At 54.8% G+C, this 19,099-nt stretch overlaps 6 protein-coding genes across 6 annotated transcripts; 3 read left to right on the top strand and 3 right to left on the bottom strand.

Moving 5' to 3' along the window:
- Window positions 1–314: 314 nt before the first annotated feature.
- Window positions 315–1,211, top strand: E0L32_006883 (uncharacterized protein; the record flags this gene model as incomplete). The annotated part of the gene is made up of 2 exons (XM_031141564.1): window positions 315–383; window positions 441–1,211. The coding sequence occupies 2 exons, from the start codon at window positions 315–317 to the stop codon at window positions 1,209–1,211; spliced, it is 840 nt and encodes a 279-aa protein (XP_030994182.1).
- Window positions 1,212–2,519: 1,308 nt separating this feature from the next.
- Window positions 2,520–4,110, bottom strand: E0L32_006882 (uncharacterized protein; the record flags this gene model as incomplete). The annotated part of the gene is made up of 4 exons (XM_031141563.1): window positions 2,520–2,973; window positions 3,042–3,717; window positions 3,786–3,921; window positions 3,985–4,110. 4 exons carry the CDS (start codon window positions 4,108–4,110, stop codon window positions 2,520–2,522), a joined length of 1,392 nt encoding a protein of 463 aa, XP_030994181.1.
- A 3,190-nt stretch (window positions 4,111–7,300) lies between these two features.
- Window positions 7,301–8,088, top strand: E0L32_006881 (uncharacterized protein; the record flags this gene model as incomplete). The annotated part of the gene is made up of 3 exons (XM_031141562.1): window positions 7,301–7,349; window positions 7,411–7,696; window positions 7,767–8,088. The coding sequence occupies 3 exons, from the start codon at window positions 7,301–7,303 to the stop codon at window positions 8,086–8,088; spliced, it is 657 nt and encodes a 218-aa protein (XP_030994180.1).
- Window positions 8,089–10,759: 2,671 nt separating this feature from the next.
- E0L32_006880 (uncharacterized protein) lies at window positions 10,760–11,953 on the top strand (the record flags this gene model as incomplete). Its single annotated transcript, XM_031141561.1, has 3 exons — window positions 10,760–11,583; window positions 11,661–11,839; window positions 11,910–11,953. The coding sequence occupies 3 exons, from the start codon at window positions 10,760–10,762 to the stop codon at window positions 11,951–11,953; spliced, it is 1,047 nt and encodes a 348-aa protein (XP_030994179.1).
- Window positions 11,954–12,547: 594 nt separating this feature from the next.
- On the bottom strand, window positions 12,548–14,399 carry E0L32_006879 (uncharacterized protein; the record flags this gene model as incomplete). Its single annotated transcript, XM_031141560.1, has 2 exons — window positions 12,548–13,948; window positions 14,022–14,399. 2 exons carry the CDS (start codon window positions 14,397–14,399, stop codon window positions 12,548–12,550), a joined length of 1,779 nt encoding a protein of 592 aa, XP_030994178.1.
- Window positions 14,400–15,204: 805 nt separating this feature from the next.
- E0L32_006878 (uncharacterized protein) lies at window positions 15,205–18,577 on the bottom strand (the record flags this gene model as incomplete). Its single annotated transcript, XM_031141559.1, has 3 exons — window positions 15,205–17,828; window positions 17,902–18,393; window positions 18,499–18,577. 3 exons carry the CDS (start codon window positions 18,575–18,577, stop codon window positions 15,205–15,207), a joined length of 3,195 nt encoding a protein of 1,064 aa, XP_030994177.1.
- Window positions 18,578–19,099: the final 522 nt, after the last annotated feature.

Genomic DNA, 19,099 nt, shown 5'->3' with positions numbered 1-19,099 from the left:
TGAGGAGGTTACGTCGAGCAATCTAGGCTCTGACTGATTTGTCACAATACTTCACAGTCTTAATCCGACTGATTACGTTCCAACATCGTCCGCAACGAGTCTTTCTTACAGTATCCATACTAGTAGAACAGGACCTGACTTATCACGCATATCGTCCCGATTTGAAGATAGGTACAATTCGCCGAGTGTGAGGCTACACATGCGTCACCTCTTCACGAGTTTCCAGACCGCTACACGTCTATTTAAGAGCACTTTCTTGCCACATTAGACAGCTCCTATGAACAGCACTAAAGATTCCGAATAATGCAAAAGCCATGTCTGAATCCAATGCAACAGCTAGGTCTGCTTCTAGGCATACGATCGGCTCAGAAGACAGTTTCCACGTTAGTCTACGCCGCCACATGCACCAGAGATTTGGCACGGAAGCTAATCAGATCTAGACGGCCAATACTGAGCCACCGTACGAGCTCAAAGACCTTCCTGATCCGCCCTTGGGTACACTTGTCTGCGAGTTCCGAAGATTGCTAGGGTGCGAAGCTACCTTTGACAACAACGATGTGGAGGCATGGATCCGCCACATCGAGGTCGATCACTTGCAGGACCAACACCCAGAAGCTCTCGACTGCTGGTTCTGCAGCATGTCGTTCCGGCTTGGCGAGAGTCATCATGAGAGCAAGTGGGCGGACAAAGAAGGCCTGTTCAGAGTTCGCATGGAGCACATCTACTCGCAGCATCTCGAGGCGCCCACCATCTCCCTCTGCCGAGACATGAAGATGGATTACTTGATGGTCTCCCACCTCTATCTGTGTGGAATAATTGACGAGAAGATCTGGGACGCTGCGACCAGGGCTCTCGATGAAGATGTGTCAGACTTTCAGACGGCTCCTGAGGATCGCCCAAAGGTCATTTATAAGCAGGACATCCTTGACGAACAGCACAGGTATATCTACAACCAAGAGAAGGAGGACCGAATGCGCAGGCGGGCACGCACGAGCAAGTCGCCGTTTGGCTATCGGGCGACCCGAAACGACAACCCGTCCATGTGGATGTACACACAACTTTCCACTGAAGAGATGCGCTACCGGTTGCAAACTATAGAGCGCTGGGCTAGAGCTCGCGGCTATGAAATCATCGATGAAAGTCACTCTCGGCCAAGGGCAGAGGAGCGGAGAGAGGAGGCAGACGTCAAGGGGAAGGGCAAAGAACTATAGATTGGACTCAAGCGGGCAAGGTAAAGTAAGATAGACGACTGCATAGACATTCATACAGTGCTTTTGGGGGCGGGATGTTCTTGGGGTTCTTCAAACATGTCTGAATGAATATAATTGACTACTTCGTATCATGGTTTAGGAAGGCTGGAAGAAGTTTTGTCCAGTCGGTGCTATTTTCTATACAGGCCCATTGAAAACTAGATGTGCTCGTTGCCGAAGTCGACCAACACGTTTTGGAGCCCACGATGCATGTTCAACCAATACGCGAGCACTTACTTGGCAGGTTGTGTATGCTTGACTCGGAAGCGCTGGGCTACAACAACTTTGAAGGCCAACTATCGAGCGTTCCGGGCTGGCAGTACTACCATACCGCCAGAGTGCTCATGAGCTTTCATAACTGGCCTGAGAACACGACGGTGTTTGAGACTAGTCGTAGAAGGAGGTAAGCTCCGGCTCGTAGTATATGATTTGTAGAACTTATGCCCTGGCTTGTTGAGTCCCGGATTCAGGCCCACTCGACTGTCGCGCAGCATCCCAATGTCAGTTTTGTTGGGAGTCACCATCAACGGGACTCCCAGTTATTGGGACTACCTATCTAGAGGTGGATATGTCTTTTCCGGTGACATGCATAGAAACAAGTGACTTGTTTGACTCCACTGTCCGCGAGAGTTGACAGAAAAGGATCCGAGTTGGTTATATGACACCATGGCAGACGTGTAAGGCACTGTTTCTAGACTAGTGAAATATGCCCTTGCGTTCGTAGGATTGTTCCGAAGACAAGCTACTGGAGTGACAAGGGTGAATGCACTCAGAAAATGCCAAATCCTTCGGCACATTTGATCTGTCATAATGCCTAGTATGCCTGCGTTGATCCACTGATCGGCAGAACCCCGCTTCGAACCGGGCTACCCAGCTCCATCAAGTCGATCAAGTCGATCAAGTCGACCTTGTCATCCCTGTTGAAACCTCGAAAAGTCACAAAAGAACAATACGACTTGCCGCCATGAGTGAAGCGGTCGAGATTGCCCCGCGGACGGGGACCTCCTTCGTACTGCGCAAAGGCCAGCGCCACCCCTCAGCAACGCGGGTGACCACACTGGCTTTGTTGCCGAGATGGATCTGATTATTGCCCTGACTGCGTGCTCGGCTTTGCAGTCGAATGGTGGTAGTTTCAAGCCCATCCAATATCGCATTCAACAACGCACAGCCTCACGGTATCCGCGAACATGACGTGCAAAAAGAACAGAAATATTGGTCGCCCTATGATAGTCTTTTCTATCGAGTACATCAAGAGTACACCATTAGATATTAGAGAGAGCTTTCCGATCTCGAGCCGCTCTTCAGGTTGAGATCCCTCATGTGCACCAGCTGCGCCTCGTCGTTGTCCCTGTCTCCATAATCTACAGCAAACGTCTTCTGGCACACGATGCCCTTGGGCCCGGTCCTTTCGTTCGAGCTCGAGGTCGTCGAGACGGCGACGTTGCCCATATTCTTGACCCTGCTCCTCTGACTCCTCTGGCTCTTCTGGTTCTGCGAAGCGTGGCCGCTGCCGTAGTTTGCGTAGTAGTGGCGGGTCGAGCCCATGAGCTTGGGGAACAGCCGGACGAGGATCAGCCGCAGGGACGGCATACAGGCGCAGATGATGCCGACGTTGACCTCGATGGTGGACCAGTTGGAGATGTCCCAGTTGTCCCACGTCGGGTTGACCGAATTTGCGAAATGAACCAGCGACGAGAGCCGAAGGATACTAACGACGGTCACACTATCAGACATCTAGTGGTTAGCGAATGTGCCATAGCTATAGAAAGAACATTGACCGGGTTCACTTACAAGGTGCCCACACAAAACATCATGGCCACACCGATCTTCTTCTTCCAGTGCAGGTTCAAGTCCCTCAGCTGCCAGAGAGGAATGGCAAGCATCCACAAGTCCAGGGAGATGCCAATGGCAGCATTCGCCCAGGGGATAGCGTTGATGTTGAGGCACTTGCCCTGGTGCTCTCCATCCCATTTGTCCCAGAAGAAGCTGATCGGCGAGCATTGGAATATGGCGAGGAAAATGAACGTCAGGCAGAAGACAGTCGTGAAGGCGATGGTGCCCCAGATTGTGCGCCGCACACCAGGTGCCGGGAAGATGCGCAGGTAGAAGAAAAGCATAGACAGCTTGAACATGTTGATGTGCAGAAAGTAGAGCACCTCCATGATGTAGAGATAACGACCAAAGTCTGTAACCATCTCGAAGGGAAGGGTCCAGACGTCCCGGCCAAGTCCGTGCGCCGTGAGACCTCGTTCGTTGAGCACAGTACTCGGTATGCCGAAAATCAAAGCGGCCAGGATGAGCCAGTCGTCCATCCCAATCTCGGCTTTGGCGACGAATTGCCGGAAACCCAGACGGAGGAGGACCACGACCGCTGAGATGGTGCCTAGCGTGTTGGAAATAATGTTGTACTCTGTCGTCTTATCGCGAATAGGCGCGTGGCAATTCGTAGATGTCACATTCTTGGTGACTGAATGCCGAACGTAAGTCAGTCCTTGAAGCCATGCATGGAGGCTTTTGAGGCGGCGAATCACTCACATAGTGCCTGCTTGACCGTGCAGCTAGCTAGGACACAGTTCGTGACAGAGTCCTGCAGCTGAGCATTGAGGCACAGGCAGGTCTGGTTCGTAGCTGCGCATGGTGATTCGACAATGGCCTTGCTCAGGCAAACCAACTGTCCTTGAAATCAGCAATGTACGACAGATGCCAACTTGTACGCACTGGACGCAAGACTCACAGCACATGGAGGTAGTGATGTAAGGTCGGCTGCAGTCGAAGAGCTTGAAGCTGGGGACGTCCCCTGCGCCAGGGCCCCGGACAACAGCCCCCCGAAGAGGAAGGCCAGCGACAGGTGCACCTTCATCGTGCCTGGTGTTGGTCTGGAGGATGGAGAATGAGAGGAGAGGCCCTGGTTATCAGATGTCAAATAAAATGAGAGACGTCCTGGTCGGACTGCGGCCCTGCCGGCATGTGATCCGCTATCAGATCCTCTTCTGGAGGGAGCGACAGAGTAGGTCGTGATGAAAGAAGAAGTGATTGTCGCAGGAGGTCCCCGTGTCGACAGCGTGCACCCCGTTCAAGTATCTTTCTGACCCGAATTCGTGGGCATGCCCCTGTCCGTCCACCTGAGGATTGGCGCGGTGCAGGACTGGAGGATGAGACGAAACACCCGCTCGCTGCTGGCCTCGACCTTATCCCTGTGTCCCACACGATGCTATGGACATGCATACCCCTATCCTGAAAATCGGCCGAGGCCCCACGGAGGACCGATCTGTTCCAAGGGGACTAAATGTTCGCCGGCTGCCCGGCCCCATATCCCCTTTTGGCGAAAACAAGCGTTGGTCTCCCAGCGGCGCAGTCCCGTGTGTCAAAGCGTAGCGTTAGGGTTCTGGTTCCGCACCAACCTGTGCGTTCTTTTGGGTCTTCTAGACCCACGTCAACACCGACTACGAGTCTCGTTTTCCCGTTCTTGTTGCCGTCGTGTGCCGCCTCGAATGCTGCCGACACTGGCCACACCTCGAAGGCACATTCGGTCAAGCTTCGGTGTCATCGAATCCACCTTCTGCAAAATTTGCGCTCTTAGGCCACCCAATAAAGTGCGAAAGCAACCCAACCTTCTGTGAGCCCATCAGTTGAGCTGAATCATGGGTGCCAAAGGCGTGAAACCTTAGCGGGCTCATGCTCTGAGAGTGCGTGGATGGACTACCAAGCTCACCTGTCGTACGGTCTGCCTACGAAGCACAAGTACGGAGTACGGGACCAAAACTCCACATGCCCTCTGGGCGGTTGCTAGCTATTTCGCTGTCAGTTGATGTGCCTTGACAGGTGAGATTGTGTGGCTTGCCTTCGACTCGGCGACACAGTGGCGCGGTCCGCACCCCCATCCCGTCCGTCGGATGTCCCCTTGACGGATGCTACCGCAAGACAGAGTTTTTTTTTCATTCACTTTTCATGGCACCACTACGAGTCATAGCCTCAGAAGGTGGCTTTATCTTGCGTCGCTATCCCTCGTGGGCTTCCTCTGACGAGCATTGTTTCAAGGGTTCCGGAATGATCGCCGACAAGCGAACCAAAGGATTCTGGAGACGATCGGATCTGCTCACAGACCCGCCGATGTCCAACTGTATTTGTACTTGTATATTAGGGCTGACGTAGAGGGAGTAGCGTAGCCAAAAAGAACGTTAGAATTCTCCTCCACTCCCCCGGCTCCATGCCTCGGTATTGTCAAACAGGGGCCATGGAAACGAACTTGGACAAGAGCAGAACAAGTACCCCATCATCATCAGGGGACGCTTTGACATCTGGCAGCTTGGTATTGACGCTATTTTATTTATGAAGCAGCATTCGCTACCTAGCGAGTGGTGCCCAGATATCAAATGGCCTTTGTCCCAACCGCTTTCAACCTTTATCGCGCATCGCGACCGCCGCCTCTTTCGGCCAAGTCGGGATGCCCCGGTCTCGCCTGAGGGGCGCCATACCACGTTGTTGGACGGTAGTTGTGTACCTCCGTATGGGGCAACACGAAAACTTGGACAGCCATTCATGCGGCTCCAGAATCGAGCGGAGCTCAGTGTGATTAGGTACAGACTGGTGGCCCTCTCTGGTATTTGAAGATGTTCTGAAGATCATCATCCCGGCTGCTTATCACCCGATGCTAGCCAAAGGCCGGGTTCCGGGTTCGGCGGTATTGAGTGTGATCGCTCGATAAAACTGCTGCTCATGGCCATTTGCATCCGACTAACAAACCTTGGAAAAGGAAATTGCCTCGCATCAGGTCTGCACCAGCAAGCGAAGGGGAAAAGAGCGCCCCGGACAAGCCAAGAGAGCCGCACATGATTGCCACACGGCGATCTGATGTTGAGTCCAGTGCTCTGCCGTGAAGGTTGGCACTAAATTTATCTTTCCGAGAATGCCTCTCTGCAGCGAGAACGGGAGGCCGGGTATTGGCCGGGCGCCTCTCTTTCTTGCATTGCCAATCGCTCCCCTATCACTGGCATTGTGTGTCGCGGCTTTTTAGCCATCCGATTGAGCTACTGGGGCCTGCAGCAAAAAGAATGACCCAATGCGACGCCAGGAGGAGAATGCTACATCCTGAACCTTGATTGCCTCAGGGATCGGTCCTTTGTGGTTACATACTGGTTATCTGATACACTCTTATGTCAGCTTCAGGGTTCATTATATCAGCATCAGGGTCTTGACCAGCACAGAGCCTGGTTGGATGTCGGTGAAATTGAAGCTCCTGAAGAATGCGACGTTCTTCTAGGTATCACATTGCTCCTTATGTCCGCAGAAAGGATGGTCAACTAGATACTGAGATGGCTTTCGTGTTGATTTCGGACATAAAACAATCGTCCGAGGGTGTGATATGTAATCACCCATCACTGGACAGATATCGCAGCCCCTATATCACGGCCGAATGGTTCGCTGCCTACTATATGCGGCTAAAAGGACAAGCCTTGCTCAGCGTTCTTGACGTCGTCACTGCCGCCGATACCCTCCCTTCAAGCTCCGTCTTCCAAAAGTAGAGGCTCTCTTGCCACGGAAGAATACTGCAGCACCCCCAAATGGCCAAGACGATCTGTCGAGAGTGGCCACTCAATCGCGAGCAGCCGCCAGATCTGGGGACATGCTGTTCGCGGACAGCCTCTGCTTTTATATAGCCGTTGCCTCCTCTGGCCGACCCGGTACAGAGTTTAAATGTGTGCCGTTGTCGTGTGTCTCCCCATCCAAGTGCCGAGGCACCTCTCACATCAGCGAGCGGCTTCCCTTGATTCGCGAATAGGCTGTGCGATCTCGTCCACACAGGGAAAATCTGCCTAGTCCGAGCCAAGTCACCAAACAAGACAATATGTAAGCCTCATCCACTCTTGATGTCGGCGTGTCTTCCAAGTTGGGCTACTGGGCTATTGGGGATACTTGGCAGATCCCAACTATTCATGGCTGGGCGTTTTGGTAAATGAAGCTAATCCCAGAGTAACGTGGACTATCGCAGCGCTACCTGAGAGTGCGACAACTAGCGACTCGGCACTTGGGCGCTCCAGTTCGACATCACGATGAAGTTGGCTTCGGGTTTGGCGTGGGCAGCCGCTCTGTTGGGCTCAGGTAGGCCGGCGCGCTGGATGACCATCAGTTCCATGTGCTGACAGCCTGGGCTTCTGATCAGCAACCGGCGTCACGGCCGCCGATTCAGTCGTGTATCAAGACTACGAGACGGGATTCACCTTCTCCCAATACAGTGCCAAGTACACGCTCCAGCAGAGCATGGTGTTCCGTACAGCGATACCGAGTAGCGCTCAACAAGGCCAGGCATATGATATCGTCATCCAAATCGTCGCGCCGAGAAATGTTGGTTGGGCAGGCCTGGCTTGGGGCGGATCGATGACGAACAACCCGTTGACCGTATTCTGGCTTAATGGACAGACTGGTGTCGTTGCATCTCGATGGGCGACGTAAGTACTTCTGGCTCTCTTGCATCAGCCAGGTCACTCATAGAGACTAATGCCAATGCTCTCCACATAGTGGACACACGACTCCTTCGACTTACAGTGGCGCAACCTACCAGGTATTCAAGGCCGGGACGCATGCCAACAATACTCACTGGCAGGTCACGGCCAAGTGCACGGGCTGCACGTCATTCTCGAGCTCAAGTGGTGGCCGAACAACAACCCTCAACCCGAAAGGGTCTAACCGTCTCGCCTTCGCCTACTCATCAGGTCGACCCTCGAACCCATCATCTCCCACATCCAGCTTCCCGATCCACGACGTCACCAACTACTGGCAACAGGATTTTTCCAGTGGCTCGAACCCTTCATTTGACTCGCTTGTGGCCAAGAATGGATGACGGGACTTGTCGCGTTCGTTGGAGGGAACGAACAGAGACTCGGCGTGGGCGTTTCAGGCATAACATGAGGTTAATATCTGGAGCAACAACCTATCGAAGCAACAAAAAAATATATCTCAAAGACCAGCATGATTTGGACATATGAAAATCCGCAGCATGGTATGTAACTCTACTGGGGTTCCCTGCCAATAGACCTTGCATCTCTTTCGCAATATTCGTATGTGGAGTGACTGGCTTTCAAGCGAATAGAGCAATCCTCTTTCGTGCTTATCCAGCTACTTAAGTCTCACCAATGCTTTACCTATCAAAATATGTGCAAGGAACGAAATTAAATTGCTTGTGGTTTTGACAGGCCGCCATTGTGTTGAATAGACTACGTCGACAAAGATTAGGCTTAGCAGAGAAACCTGAGGAAGGGTGACAGTTCCTCTCTCTAATTATGAACTGATAGGAACCTTGATCTTTAAGTATCTGAGTCTTAGCTAGCCTCTGCTAGTTATTGGATGACGTGCCGACACCTGAAATGACGCACTCAAGTCTGTCCCTTATGACAGTGGATTGCCCTGCAACTCCACGACCGTGATACGGACACTAACAGCTTGCAAAGTCTATAGGTATTATGCAGGACCTTCTGGAATGTTCTTCCTTTCATCAAATTCCTGGCTCGCATTCATGTTTTCAATGAAGCGACGCTGCAGATAGCGCGACACGAAGATGCGGTATCAAATTACCCCTATTCGCCATGTGGAGCCGACTCTTTGTACCAATGCCTGGTCTCATTCTCAAGACCCTCTACTGTACATCAGAAACAACTTCCAGCTCCATATCATTGAACCTGAAGGTTGTTCAGAGATCGACCGCGTGGGGTGACGGGAAAATGTCTCCCTGTTCCCTGTCCATCCTGATTAACCACATCCTACCCGTTCAGTCCGGGTATTGTCAGTGCAGCTCCACTAGTCATGGATGCAAATAAAAAGCGTCGCCTTGTCGCTCTAGTTTCGTTGAAGCGCAGAATGGCCTACGTGTGCGCGCTTCTTGGATAACCTGGTTTCCCTTTCACGCAGAGTCACATTACCAGTCAAGTCTACCTTCTACTTACATCACGGATGTCTTCCATTTCTTCTTTCCCCGTCTAGAAGCTTACTGAATGTGGCGGGTGGCGCATCGATCTATTTCGGGAACCTGGGTAGCACTTAGAGAAGCGCTCCCGGACCTCAGAAGTTCTCGTCAGTTCTGTTCACGTATACATATGCCAAGGCTTTTCTTTGCATTGTTCATCATGGGCAGAGGGTGAGATCGGGTGAATAGGAGCAGCGCAAGTAGCGGAGATGTGCCTGCTAAGTCTGTGGGTGCTTCATGTAGACAATTCAAAAAGTCCCCGGTCTGAAAACTTTCTTGCTGTCATACCAAGGCCGTAACTCTAGAAACAAAATGGCATATACCTCTGCATGTGTGTCTCCCGACCGTTCAGATATGTGGTCCGGCAAGTCCATGGAAGCGTCTGGACCAGTGCGAGTGTTCGGTATCCGCAATCCTTGTAATAGGAGTTCAAAACGCTGGATGACGACGCCGTACTAGATTGACCTCCAGGTTCAAGGGGCGATATTACTTCACCATGCCGGTAGCTGAGATGTGCTCAGAAGTGAATTACGCAATACTGCATTGTAAATCCACCCACGCTCTGCCATCTTGAAAAGAATATAGAACTCGTTGTTGAATACAGGATATATCTTTCCAATTTTTGAATCTAATGTGCCGGCAACACTATTTGAGAGGCAGAGACATGACCACAAAGGAGATAGTATTCCATACATATGGTCAAAATCATCATTGACCAAGATCACTTTGCCCAACTCCGGATGAAAAGCAGTACACGCGACAAGGCGATAGACAGGGACACAAATACATCATTACAAAAGTGTCCCCCGTCGGCAACCGTAGGTACACAGTGCAGAGCCGTCTTAGTCTTGTCTCAGCCACGGGACGATCACCGATCAGGGTTGACAGTGAGATTTGTGCCCGAAGCCGTCTCTACCAATGCACCCCTGCCGGTGCTACTCCAGAGTATCAGTCACCCAGTGCCGAAAACAAGAAAACAATGGGACCAATATAAATGCGGACGAGTCTGCTACCGAGAGTGCGTGGGGACTCCGATCTTCAGACCTGCCATCCTCACACTTGACGTGTTTACCCGCGAGGCTAAATCATCGGGGGATTGGCCAACCGAAATCCATCCCATGGTGACTGGCAGAAAAAAGAAACGCTAGAATAAACAATATACAATTCTAGAACTCGGCGACTCGGCAATTGCTGGCGAAGGGCAGGATTGGGCCAGTACTGATCACGAGAGCCTCGTGGCCAATCACTTATATTGCGCCCAGAATGGTCGAAGGTCAGAGAACAAGCCTGCCCGGCTCAACGAGCCCTCTGTTTCTGGTGGCGTGAACCCACGTACGAGGTATAAGTCGTCTCGTACCACACCTCTCGACCTCTTCGCTAGTCGCGTAACGAGGAGGCCTTGTTCTGCACCTTTCACTCCTTCGCTGCACCCAGCATCTAGCTATCCGTCTGTGAGCCAGCCTGTCGTTGTTACCAAACTCACCAGCAAGCGTTCTCGAATATCAAGAGGTCCAACAAAAGGATTGGGATCGACAAAAGTCAAGCAACCATGATGCAGTGGACGTCCCTCGCCGCTGTCGCGCTTCTTGCGCAGAGCGTCTCTGCTCAGAACATGTTGCGCTTCGCCTGCTCCCAGCTGGTCGTCGAGCGTACCGACCCCCTCGTCAACCCGGGTGCCCTCTACACGCCTCATCTGCACCAGATCGTCGGCGGCAACTCGTTCAACATCACTATGGACCCTGCTAACCACGACCCTGCCAAGCTCTCGACCTGCACGTCTTGCCAGTTCAAGGAGGACAAGTCCAACTACTGGACTGCCGTGCTCTTCTTCAAGGCCAAGAACGGCACCTACCACCGCGTGCCCCAGGTCGGCAACGGCGGCCCTCAGGGCCACCTTATTCAGAACGGTGGTCTCGACGTCTACTACATCCCCCAGGGCAAGGTCACCGCCTTCAAGCCCGGTTTCCGCATGCTGGCTGGTAACGCCGCCAACACCGACGCCAAGAAAGTCAACAGGGGCAACATCTGCCACCGTTGCTGGCAGTCCACCAACGACAACCAGTTCACCGGCGCCCAGCCCTGCTCCGGCAGCGACTCGGTCGACGTCCCCACCGGTACCCAGTGCAAGATGGTCAGGCAGACCATCATCTTCCCGGCGTGCTGGGACGGCAAGAACCTGGACAGCCCCGACCACCAGAGCCACGTGGCCTACAGCGGCGTCGGCGCCACCGGCGGCGGTGCTTGCCCGGCGTCTCACCCCGTGAAGCTGCCCCAGATCATGTACGAGCTCATGTGGAACACCTCGACCTTCATGGCCGACCGCAGCTCGTGGCCCACCGACGGCACCAACCCCTTTGTCTATAGCATGAACCTTGGGTATGTTTACATCTTGCTCCACCATCCCTTTGAAGCCCCCTGAGCCACAGGTGAAATGCTGACCTGATACTAATCAGTGGCCCTGCCGCCCACGGCGACTACGTCTTCGGATGGGAGGGCGACACTCTCCAGAAGGCCATGGACAACCGCTGCAACCTCAACAGGGACTGCGCCGCGGCCGGCATTCACGCCCAGCAGCCCGCCGTCTACAACGCCTGCACCAAGCCTCAGCAAGCCCCTGAGGAGGTTGATGGCTGTAAGTTACACAGTCCGATTGTCAATCTGCATTTTGAGGCGCCCAGCTAATCTGAATCTTCTTTCTACAGGGCTCAAGGCTCTTCCTATGGGTGAGATGGTCGTCAAAGCATAATAGAGAGCCTGGACCATCCTCGCCTGCGGCCAAGTACCAACAGTCGGCAGTCACTTGTGATATTGTATCCTGCTTTCCTGGTAGCATGGGTGTTAGGTTGAATACTCGTCGCAAGGGGAAAGAAATTGCCAGACACGTCGCGTCTGTGTGGGATGTCTCTAAGCATTCTATCGCCCGAAGTGAATGCAGAGCCCCCTTCAGATAGTCTCGCGACAGTGTGCCTTTTCGATTCTCTGACTCACACACCCCTTGGCGAGGTTCTTAATATGGCCTTGTAATTCTTCTGTGTCACCAATTGAAACAAGTTATCTACGTATGGTCTGGTAGTTCAATGAATGCCTTGGAAGTCCTGAGTGAAACATATAATCGCTGTATCCTTAGCATGAAAGCATAGCCATAATAGTCTGGGTTGGAGAAACTCAACACCAGAAACTCAACTCTAAACTCGAAATGCAACTGTGTTGTATTGCTTGTTTCCATGGCAATGTACCACCCCAGACCCGGACCACGAAAACACAAGGGTATCTCCCAGCGCACCTTTCCCTCCAGCCGAACCGCAAGTATCCTCCTCTCCCCTCAGCACACGCCACCACATCACCCGCTCCACTGCCGACAGATCTTGGCCAGCGGCTCGATGATGTCGCCGCAGACGACGTGCCACAGCTTCTTATCCTCCCAGTCGGCGAACCGCGCGTCGCCGCCAATGTTGGCGCGCAGGCAGTGTGACACGGCCCGGTCGTACAGGTCCGGCAGCGGCTCGTCGACGTCGTCGAGCCACTCGACCGCCCGCGCCATGCGCTCGTAGTAGCCCGCGGGCGGGCGCGACTCGTCGAGCCCGAAGCGCCGCTCGAGCGTCGTGCGGTGCCAGATCTCGAGCAGCAGGATGCCGAGCTCCAGCAGCGCGACCTTGGGCTCGACGCCGCCGCCCCCGGGGACAACAGATGTTGGGGTAGGGGTGGGACCGTGGGCGTCGAAGGAGCATGCTACGAAGGGGCGGTTGAGGTCGACGGCGACCTGCGCGGGCTTGTCGCCGCTGGCGGGCGCCGCCGTCGGCCGCTTGAGGAAGAAGACGTTGTCCTTTGACCACGCGCGCTCGAGCCAGTTGGTCTGGAGGAGCTGCAGGAGGCTGGACGCCAGCCTGAGGGCGAGCAGCATGCGGAACTTCCACGAAAGGTTGATGCTGTCCGTTCGTAGGATCTCCGAGAGCGGGATCGGGTCTGCGCCGGCCACGTCTGGGAGCAGAGGCTGCTGGTGGTGCCGCAGCTGGCCCTCGTCAAAGAGGGTGCCTATGCCCTGGTTGCCCAAGAGGGCGAAGGAGATCCGTCGCTTTGAGCCGTTGGCCTCTCTGATGGTGGCGCAGAGGTCGGCGATGGAGGCGATCTCGGGCTTAGGCCCGGGCGACGGACTGCGCGAGACGAGCAGCGTCACCTGCGAGGCGAGGCGGCGGTCGTCCTGCTGGTGCGCGAGCTTGTCGTCATCAATAACGATGCTGAAGCCGTCGTCGCGGTCATCCTCGCCAAACACCTGCACTGCCGTCTCGTAAAACACCTTGTCCTTCTGCCCGACGCCGGTGAAGACGAGGTCGAACTTCATGAGGGGCGCCGTGTGGTCCGACTTGCCCACGCGACTGAGGATGTCGGGTGCGATGTCGATCCGGTCGTCGAGGTATAGCCTCGTGGCGTGCGCGTCGTGGCAGTCCTCTCGGAAGGCCTCGAGGATGCCTAGGTACAAGCTGTTGGCGAAGGTCCGGATGTGCCGGAGGGCCTTTGCCAGCTTCACGGCTTTCCTGGACGACGAGCTCTGGACAGTCTGGCGGTTGCTGAGGGCGAGGCGAGAGAAGCGCTCGAGTGCGGCGGTCCCCTCGTCAATCTCCTCGATGATATCCTTCATGTCGGTGATCCCTAGCATGAGTTTGACCCTGGGACCTAGATCTGCCAGTAGATTTGGCTTTTGTTGATTGGCGTCGATGATGTCGACCAGATCCTCCGTGACACCCTGCCATCTAGGTCTCAGCGGGCTGTTTATTGGAAGACAAGGACCCAATTTCAGGGCGTCAAGACAGACTTACCAGTTCCGACGGCACAAGGCCCGAGATATTCCTGGCCACCTTCTTGACCGACTCATTGTTGGCCGTGAGCAAGCCCACGAAGGCGATGCTGTTCTTGGAGCCCAGGTACTCCTCGACCTGCTCCCGCACGTCGTCGTCGCTGAAGAAGGCAAAGGGGTCCTCGTCGAGCTCCTGCACGTTGTCGCAGCCGCTCGCGAGGATGATCGACTTGACCGTCTCCTCGAGGATCTGCTGCTGCAGGAGCAGCGCGCGCGCGAGCTTCTCGATGTGCTTGCGCTTGCGGATCGTCGTGCCCACGCGCCGGATGCTCTCCTTGTAGACGTCTACCGAGCGCAGGAGGATGGGGAGGACCCCGAGCGCGATACCCGCGACCTCCATCTCTTCTGCGCTCTGGGGTTTCCTATCATGTCACGAACACGCCCTGGGAAAAAGACGTTTGGCGCGTGGCGGTTCAGATAGGGAAGATGCAGCATTCAGTCCATCATGGGAAAAGAGAGCAATGTCTCGCGTACGACCGGATCTCATGCGTTCCCGGAGGGGTGGGCGAGAGCCTTGTGGCGAGCGCAATCCTACGGTGCTTGCGGGGGAGTCCTGCATTCAGCCCAGCGGCATGGTTGAGAGGGCTGTGTGGTGTGCCTTGGACCGCCGTTCTGACATCCCCGCTCCTGCAGCGGCCCATGTGGTTCGTCTGCGCATGTCTAACCGAGAGCATCGACGATTGGTATTGATGTCGTGGGGGCCGAAACCAAACTTCATGGGCTGGTCATCGGCGGGCGGCAGCAGGTCGAGCTCTGTTGCCGCGCTTCATCTCATTCGCGCCTGTTCATCATTACCCGTCGTGTCCGTCAAGCATCATCTCGATGCAGCGAGGCTCACATCGGGGCTTTCTAAGCGAAGAATGGGGACGAGTCCGCGTGTAGATGGACACGACGAAATGGTAGGCGTTCTCGAACTGTTGATCTACATCGAGACAGTTGCAGTAGCGTCCCAGACAAGCCTGCTCCACGCCCCTTGCCCGAGAAAAGCAAGTCTTTCGCACCACATTCTGGCTTGTTTTATTGGGGGCCAAAGCGGAACAATTTGAACGGGCATTCGCCGGTGGTTGATGTTATGCTTATCAAGCTGCTGCAGACACCCTTGCGAGCAACTTGAACAATGTATGGCTCGTTGAAAACACCTCGCATTAGCCCCCTAATCTATCTGGCTCCTCGGTGACGATCAATGGCACGCCGGCTGACCACTGCGCCGCAGAAGGTTTCCCCGCAGAACCTTTCGTCTCGATGGTCAGATCCCAGAGCCGCACAGTCCTGTCGCGAGAGCCCGAAGCCAGGCGTTTCCCATCTCGCGAGAACGCTACTCCGTAGACATGCCCGGTGTGACCTTCCAGGACGCATACCGTTTCCCACGTATTGGTGTCCCAGATCCTCACCTTGTCGTCGTAAGCGCCAGAAGCCATGAGCGACCGGTCTGGGGAGAAAGCCAGCGAGGTCACGCCTTGCTCGTGTCCTTTGAGCGTACGAAGCAGTTCCCCAGTCTCCAAGTCCCAGAGCTTGATCGACCAGTCATTGGACCCCGTGGCAAGAATGCCGTTCTTGCCGAATCCGACGGCGTAGACAACGCGTCGGTGGCCCTTGATGGTCCTAACAAGCTTGCCCGTAGCCTGATTCCAGATCTTTGCCGTCTTGTCGTTGGAGCCGGAGACGATGTACTTGTCGTCTGGTGACATGCCGAGTGAGAAATTACCTACTGTGTGACCGTGAAGGGTGAACTTCTCAGCTCCTGTTGTCACGTCCCATACTTTCACCAGTTTATCGTGGGATGCGGATGCCAACACCTTGCTGTCGGAAGTAAACCCGAGGCCTGCCACAGCTCCGTTGTGTCCAGTCAATGTGTGCAAGCATGCTCCTGTGTCTACGTCCCAGAGCTTGATCGTTTTGTCATAAGAGCCAGATGCAATGATCCTTCCGTCTGGCGACCATGCGACAGATCTAAAGCCCTTTTTGTGACCTTCGAAAGACGGGAGAGGCCTACCGTCTTCCAGGTCCCAAAATCGTACAACTCTGTCATCCGAGACGGAGACGATCCGTTTATCGTCAGGGGAGAACACCATCATGTAAACCGGGGAATCGTGTTCCTCAAAGACCTTGGCTGTCGACGCAGTAACAGCAAGACTAGCTGTAGGCGCTGCCTCTTTATCCGGCTCAGAAATAGCAGCTTGCGTATTAAGTTTGTGAATCGCGCCCTCCGTCAACTGAAGCTTCGGGGCGTCACTTGGTTGTTGGGCTGTTGCTTCCGCGTGCTCGGTCTGAGAGGTCTCCGCCGTCTCATTCTTCCTCTCTCCAGCTTCATCGTCTGTTTCACTTCCAAGATTGTCCAGATCACCCTCAAAATCCTCATCTCTCGAAGCCTCGAGAGTGCCGTTGGCCACATCAGATCCAGAATCTGACATCTCGTCATCCGCGCAGACTACAGAGCGCGGAAGTGAAAACAGCGAGAAGCGTTCTAGATGGAGCGCGATATGGCTTTGCATGGCCCTGGGGGTCTCAAGCACGATCGAGCATATGGGACACGGGCGGTCGGTCGCGCTCAAGGTCGACTCGCTGGCTCGGACGATCCGGCTTATCGAAGCGTCGTCACCGACCTCGCCGTGTTGATTTCGAAGGTGGTCTTGATAGGCATGCAGCTCGGTGTAAGCAAGGTCGCTGTGTTCTGGACACCTCCACACCCTTCTGTGACAAGAGTTCTCGTGCTGCTCCCAGTCCTGGCGATTGTCATACAGCTGGTCCGGGTTCTTGCAGTCCTCATACGTGCATATGTAAGGGCGGAGATCATGGATCATGTGCGCCTTCCATGCCTTGTCGGCCAAGGTGCCCCTGGGGCAGAATGTGAAGCAGTACGGACACTCGAAGAACTTGTCCCCTGACTGGTCCTTGGGCGCCGGGGGAAAGGCAACAGCATCTCTTGCCGGCTGCCACGTCGACACTGCGTATTCAGAAACCGAGATGACAGAGCGCGCGTCCATGGTCTCAAACTTGGCAGCATTCAGGTTGGTGGCTGTCGTCACCGATGGAGCTGCCAGAACTGGAGGAGCCAGCTCACTCATGACGGGGGGTGTCATGTCGCTGGACAAGTGCCTGCCAACCGATGGGCGGGAAGGGGTCTCGTCGCGGGGCGTCATGGCGCTCTGGGAGGAAATGGAGGCTCGCGCATGATGGAGAAGCTTGTCGCGGTGCTTCTTCCAGTAAGCAAATTGCTGTCGGCGGCGCGTGTTCGCATGACCCAACCGCTTGATCAGGAAGGAGTTGTAGGTTCGGCTCTCAGTCAGAACGGTCCGGATGGGTTCCCATACACCGTCATCTTCCTCTGTTCCAAAAGCACTGTCTTTGGGTTCGCTCGGTTCGTGTTCTTGGAGAACTCTCGAAACCTGGTACTGAAAGAACAGCGCTCGGATGTGATCGCAGTCAACCTGCTCGACGACCTTCAGGAAATCAACGCCGGTGTCCTCGTCAACCTGTTGATGCTTGGCTGCTCTCGACGACCCAAGTCTGGAAGACGGTGACCGGATCTTGGTGGAGACTTTGTAAAGACGGTCAATGGAGTCGCGCACATCATCCACCAAGATATCGAGGTCAGACTCGTCGGCGTCACCCTCGTCCTCGTCCTCATCGTCTGCCGCATCTTGTACGTCCTTAGTTGCGCCATTCTCAGCTTGATCCAAGGTGTCCGCGTCCTGGTCTTCGTCAGGCCCTTCGGCTTCGTCCTCGTCTAGCGCATCCTTATGATTGCTCCCCGTGAGGATCTCGATTACTGTAAAAGAACAGAGTCAACATGCGGCTCGGTATGGCGATGCGCCTCGAGCATTGGAACCGGCTGGGTGTACCTTCTGCAAGCGACTCGTTGAGCTCTCTCATAAATCGTCTAATTGTCTGGGCCAGTTTGTCTGCCTCCCGAACACGGTAGTCGAGAGATCCGTGACCTCCAACGAAGAGCCCGAGATTCACAGCCCAGAGCTCGAACCGCTCGGCCTCGTCCGCGAAGGACTCGGCGGATCCATCTTCCGCAGAACCGGGATAGTCTGTCGCCTGCACTTGCTGGAACAAATCCAGAGTTTCAAACCCAAGATCTGCGAGCGTTGGGCCTACAGGGAAATTAGGGAAGGCCAGCGCGGCAGCAGCCATGACGCGCGACTCGTCTCCGACAACATGAGCAGGATGCAATGAATGCGATGGTCTGCAAATCGCAAAGTCGAGAAGGGCTTCGAGGGTGAGAGCCCCCCTCCATGGCTGTATTTCTACTGCATCAAGCCACCGGAGCCCAGGCTTGCCAGGGAGTTTCCGAGCCTTGGAGCCAGGCAGATCAGTGAGAGCCAGGGCTGACAGGCTGTACTCCTGGCTCTCTCTCTCCCACCGCTCGCGTTTAGTTACGTAGGCATTTGGGGGCCGTTCGAAGCCTTCGTTCCGATCACTTGGTCACTCACTGAGGCCGAGAGGGAGAGGGGCGGAGAGGCGGCAAGGGCGGAGACACCACGCATCGGCCCTTGTCTTCAACGTTGTCATGGCGGGGTTAGTTCAGTGGAGTTCAGTGGAGTTGGCCAGCGTTCCCAGCCTAAAGCCGACGTTTTCGATCACTGCTGTCCGTTTTGGGGTGAACAAAGAAATCCCAGACCATTCATGGAAAACGTGGAAGAATAAGAACGAATGTTGGAGGTCGAGAGGCAGCGCTGGATGCATGAATAAACAGAGGTGACATCTGCTCCCCATGTACAGACGCCGGCCGATGTGATGTTGCCACCGACCCGAGGCGTGGAGGGTGCAATCCGAGAATGAAGCCGGAAGAGGCCTGCAGTCCTTGTCGATTCGCCAATTGATCTGCGGCCACTCATTCGTGAGCCTCCAAAAACGCTGACCGTGCTCTTTTCCCTCTCCTCCTCTTCTTCCTCCACAGCGGGCTTGGCCACGAGGTTTAAAGGCGGAGCGCGTTGCTTGAAATGGTCCCCAACTTGGCCTCGATTGACATCTTGGGCTTGTCCTCGTCCTCCGTCAGACCGCCGCCTTTACTCCGCCTCCGCTCGTCGACAC

This window comes from Thyridium curvatum (genome assembly GCF_004353045.1).
Source record: "Thyridium curvatum strain D216 chromosome Unknown NODE_40_length_362384_cov_81.811220, whole genome shotgun sequence".
Lineage (NCBI taxonomy): Eukaryota > Fungi > Ascomycota > Sordariomycetes > Thyridiales > Thyridiaceae > Thyridium > Thyridium curvatum.
This window is presented reverse-complemented; position numbering and strand designations above follow the sequence as displayed.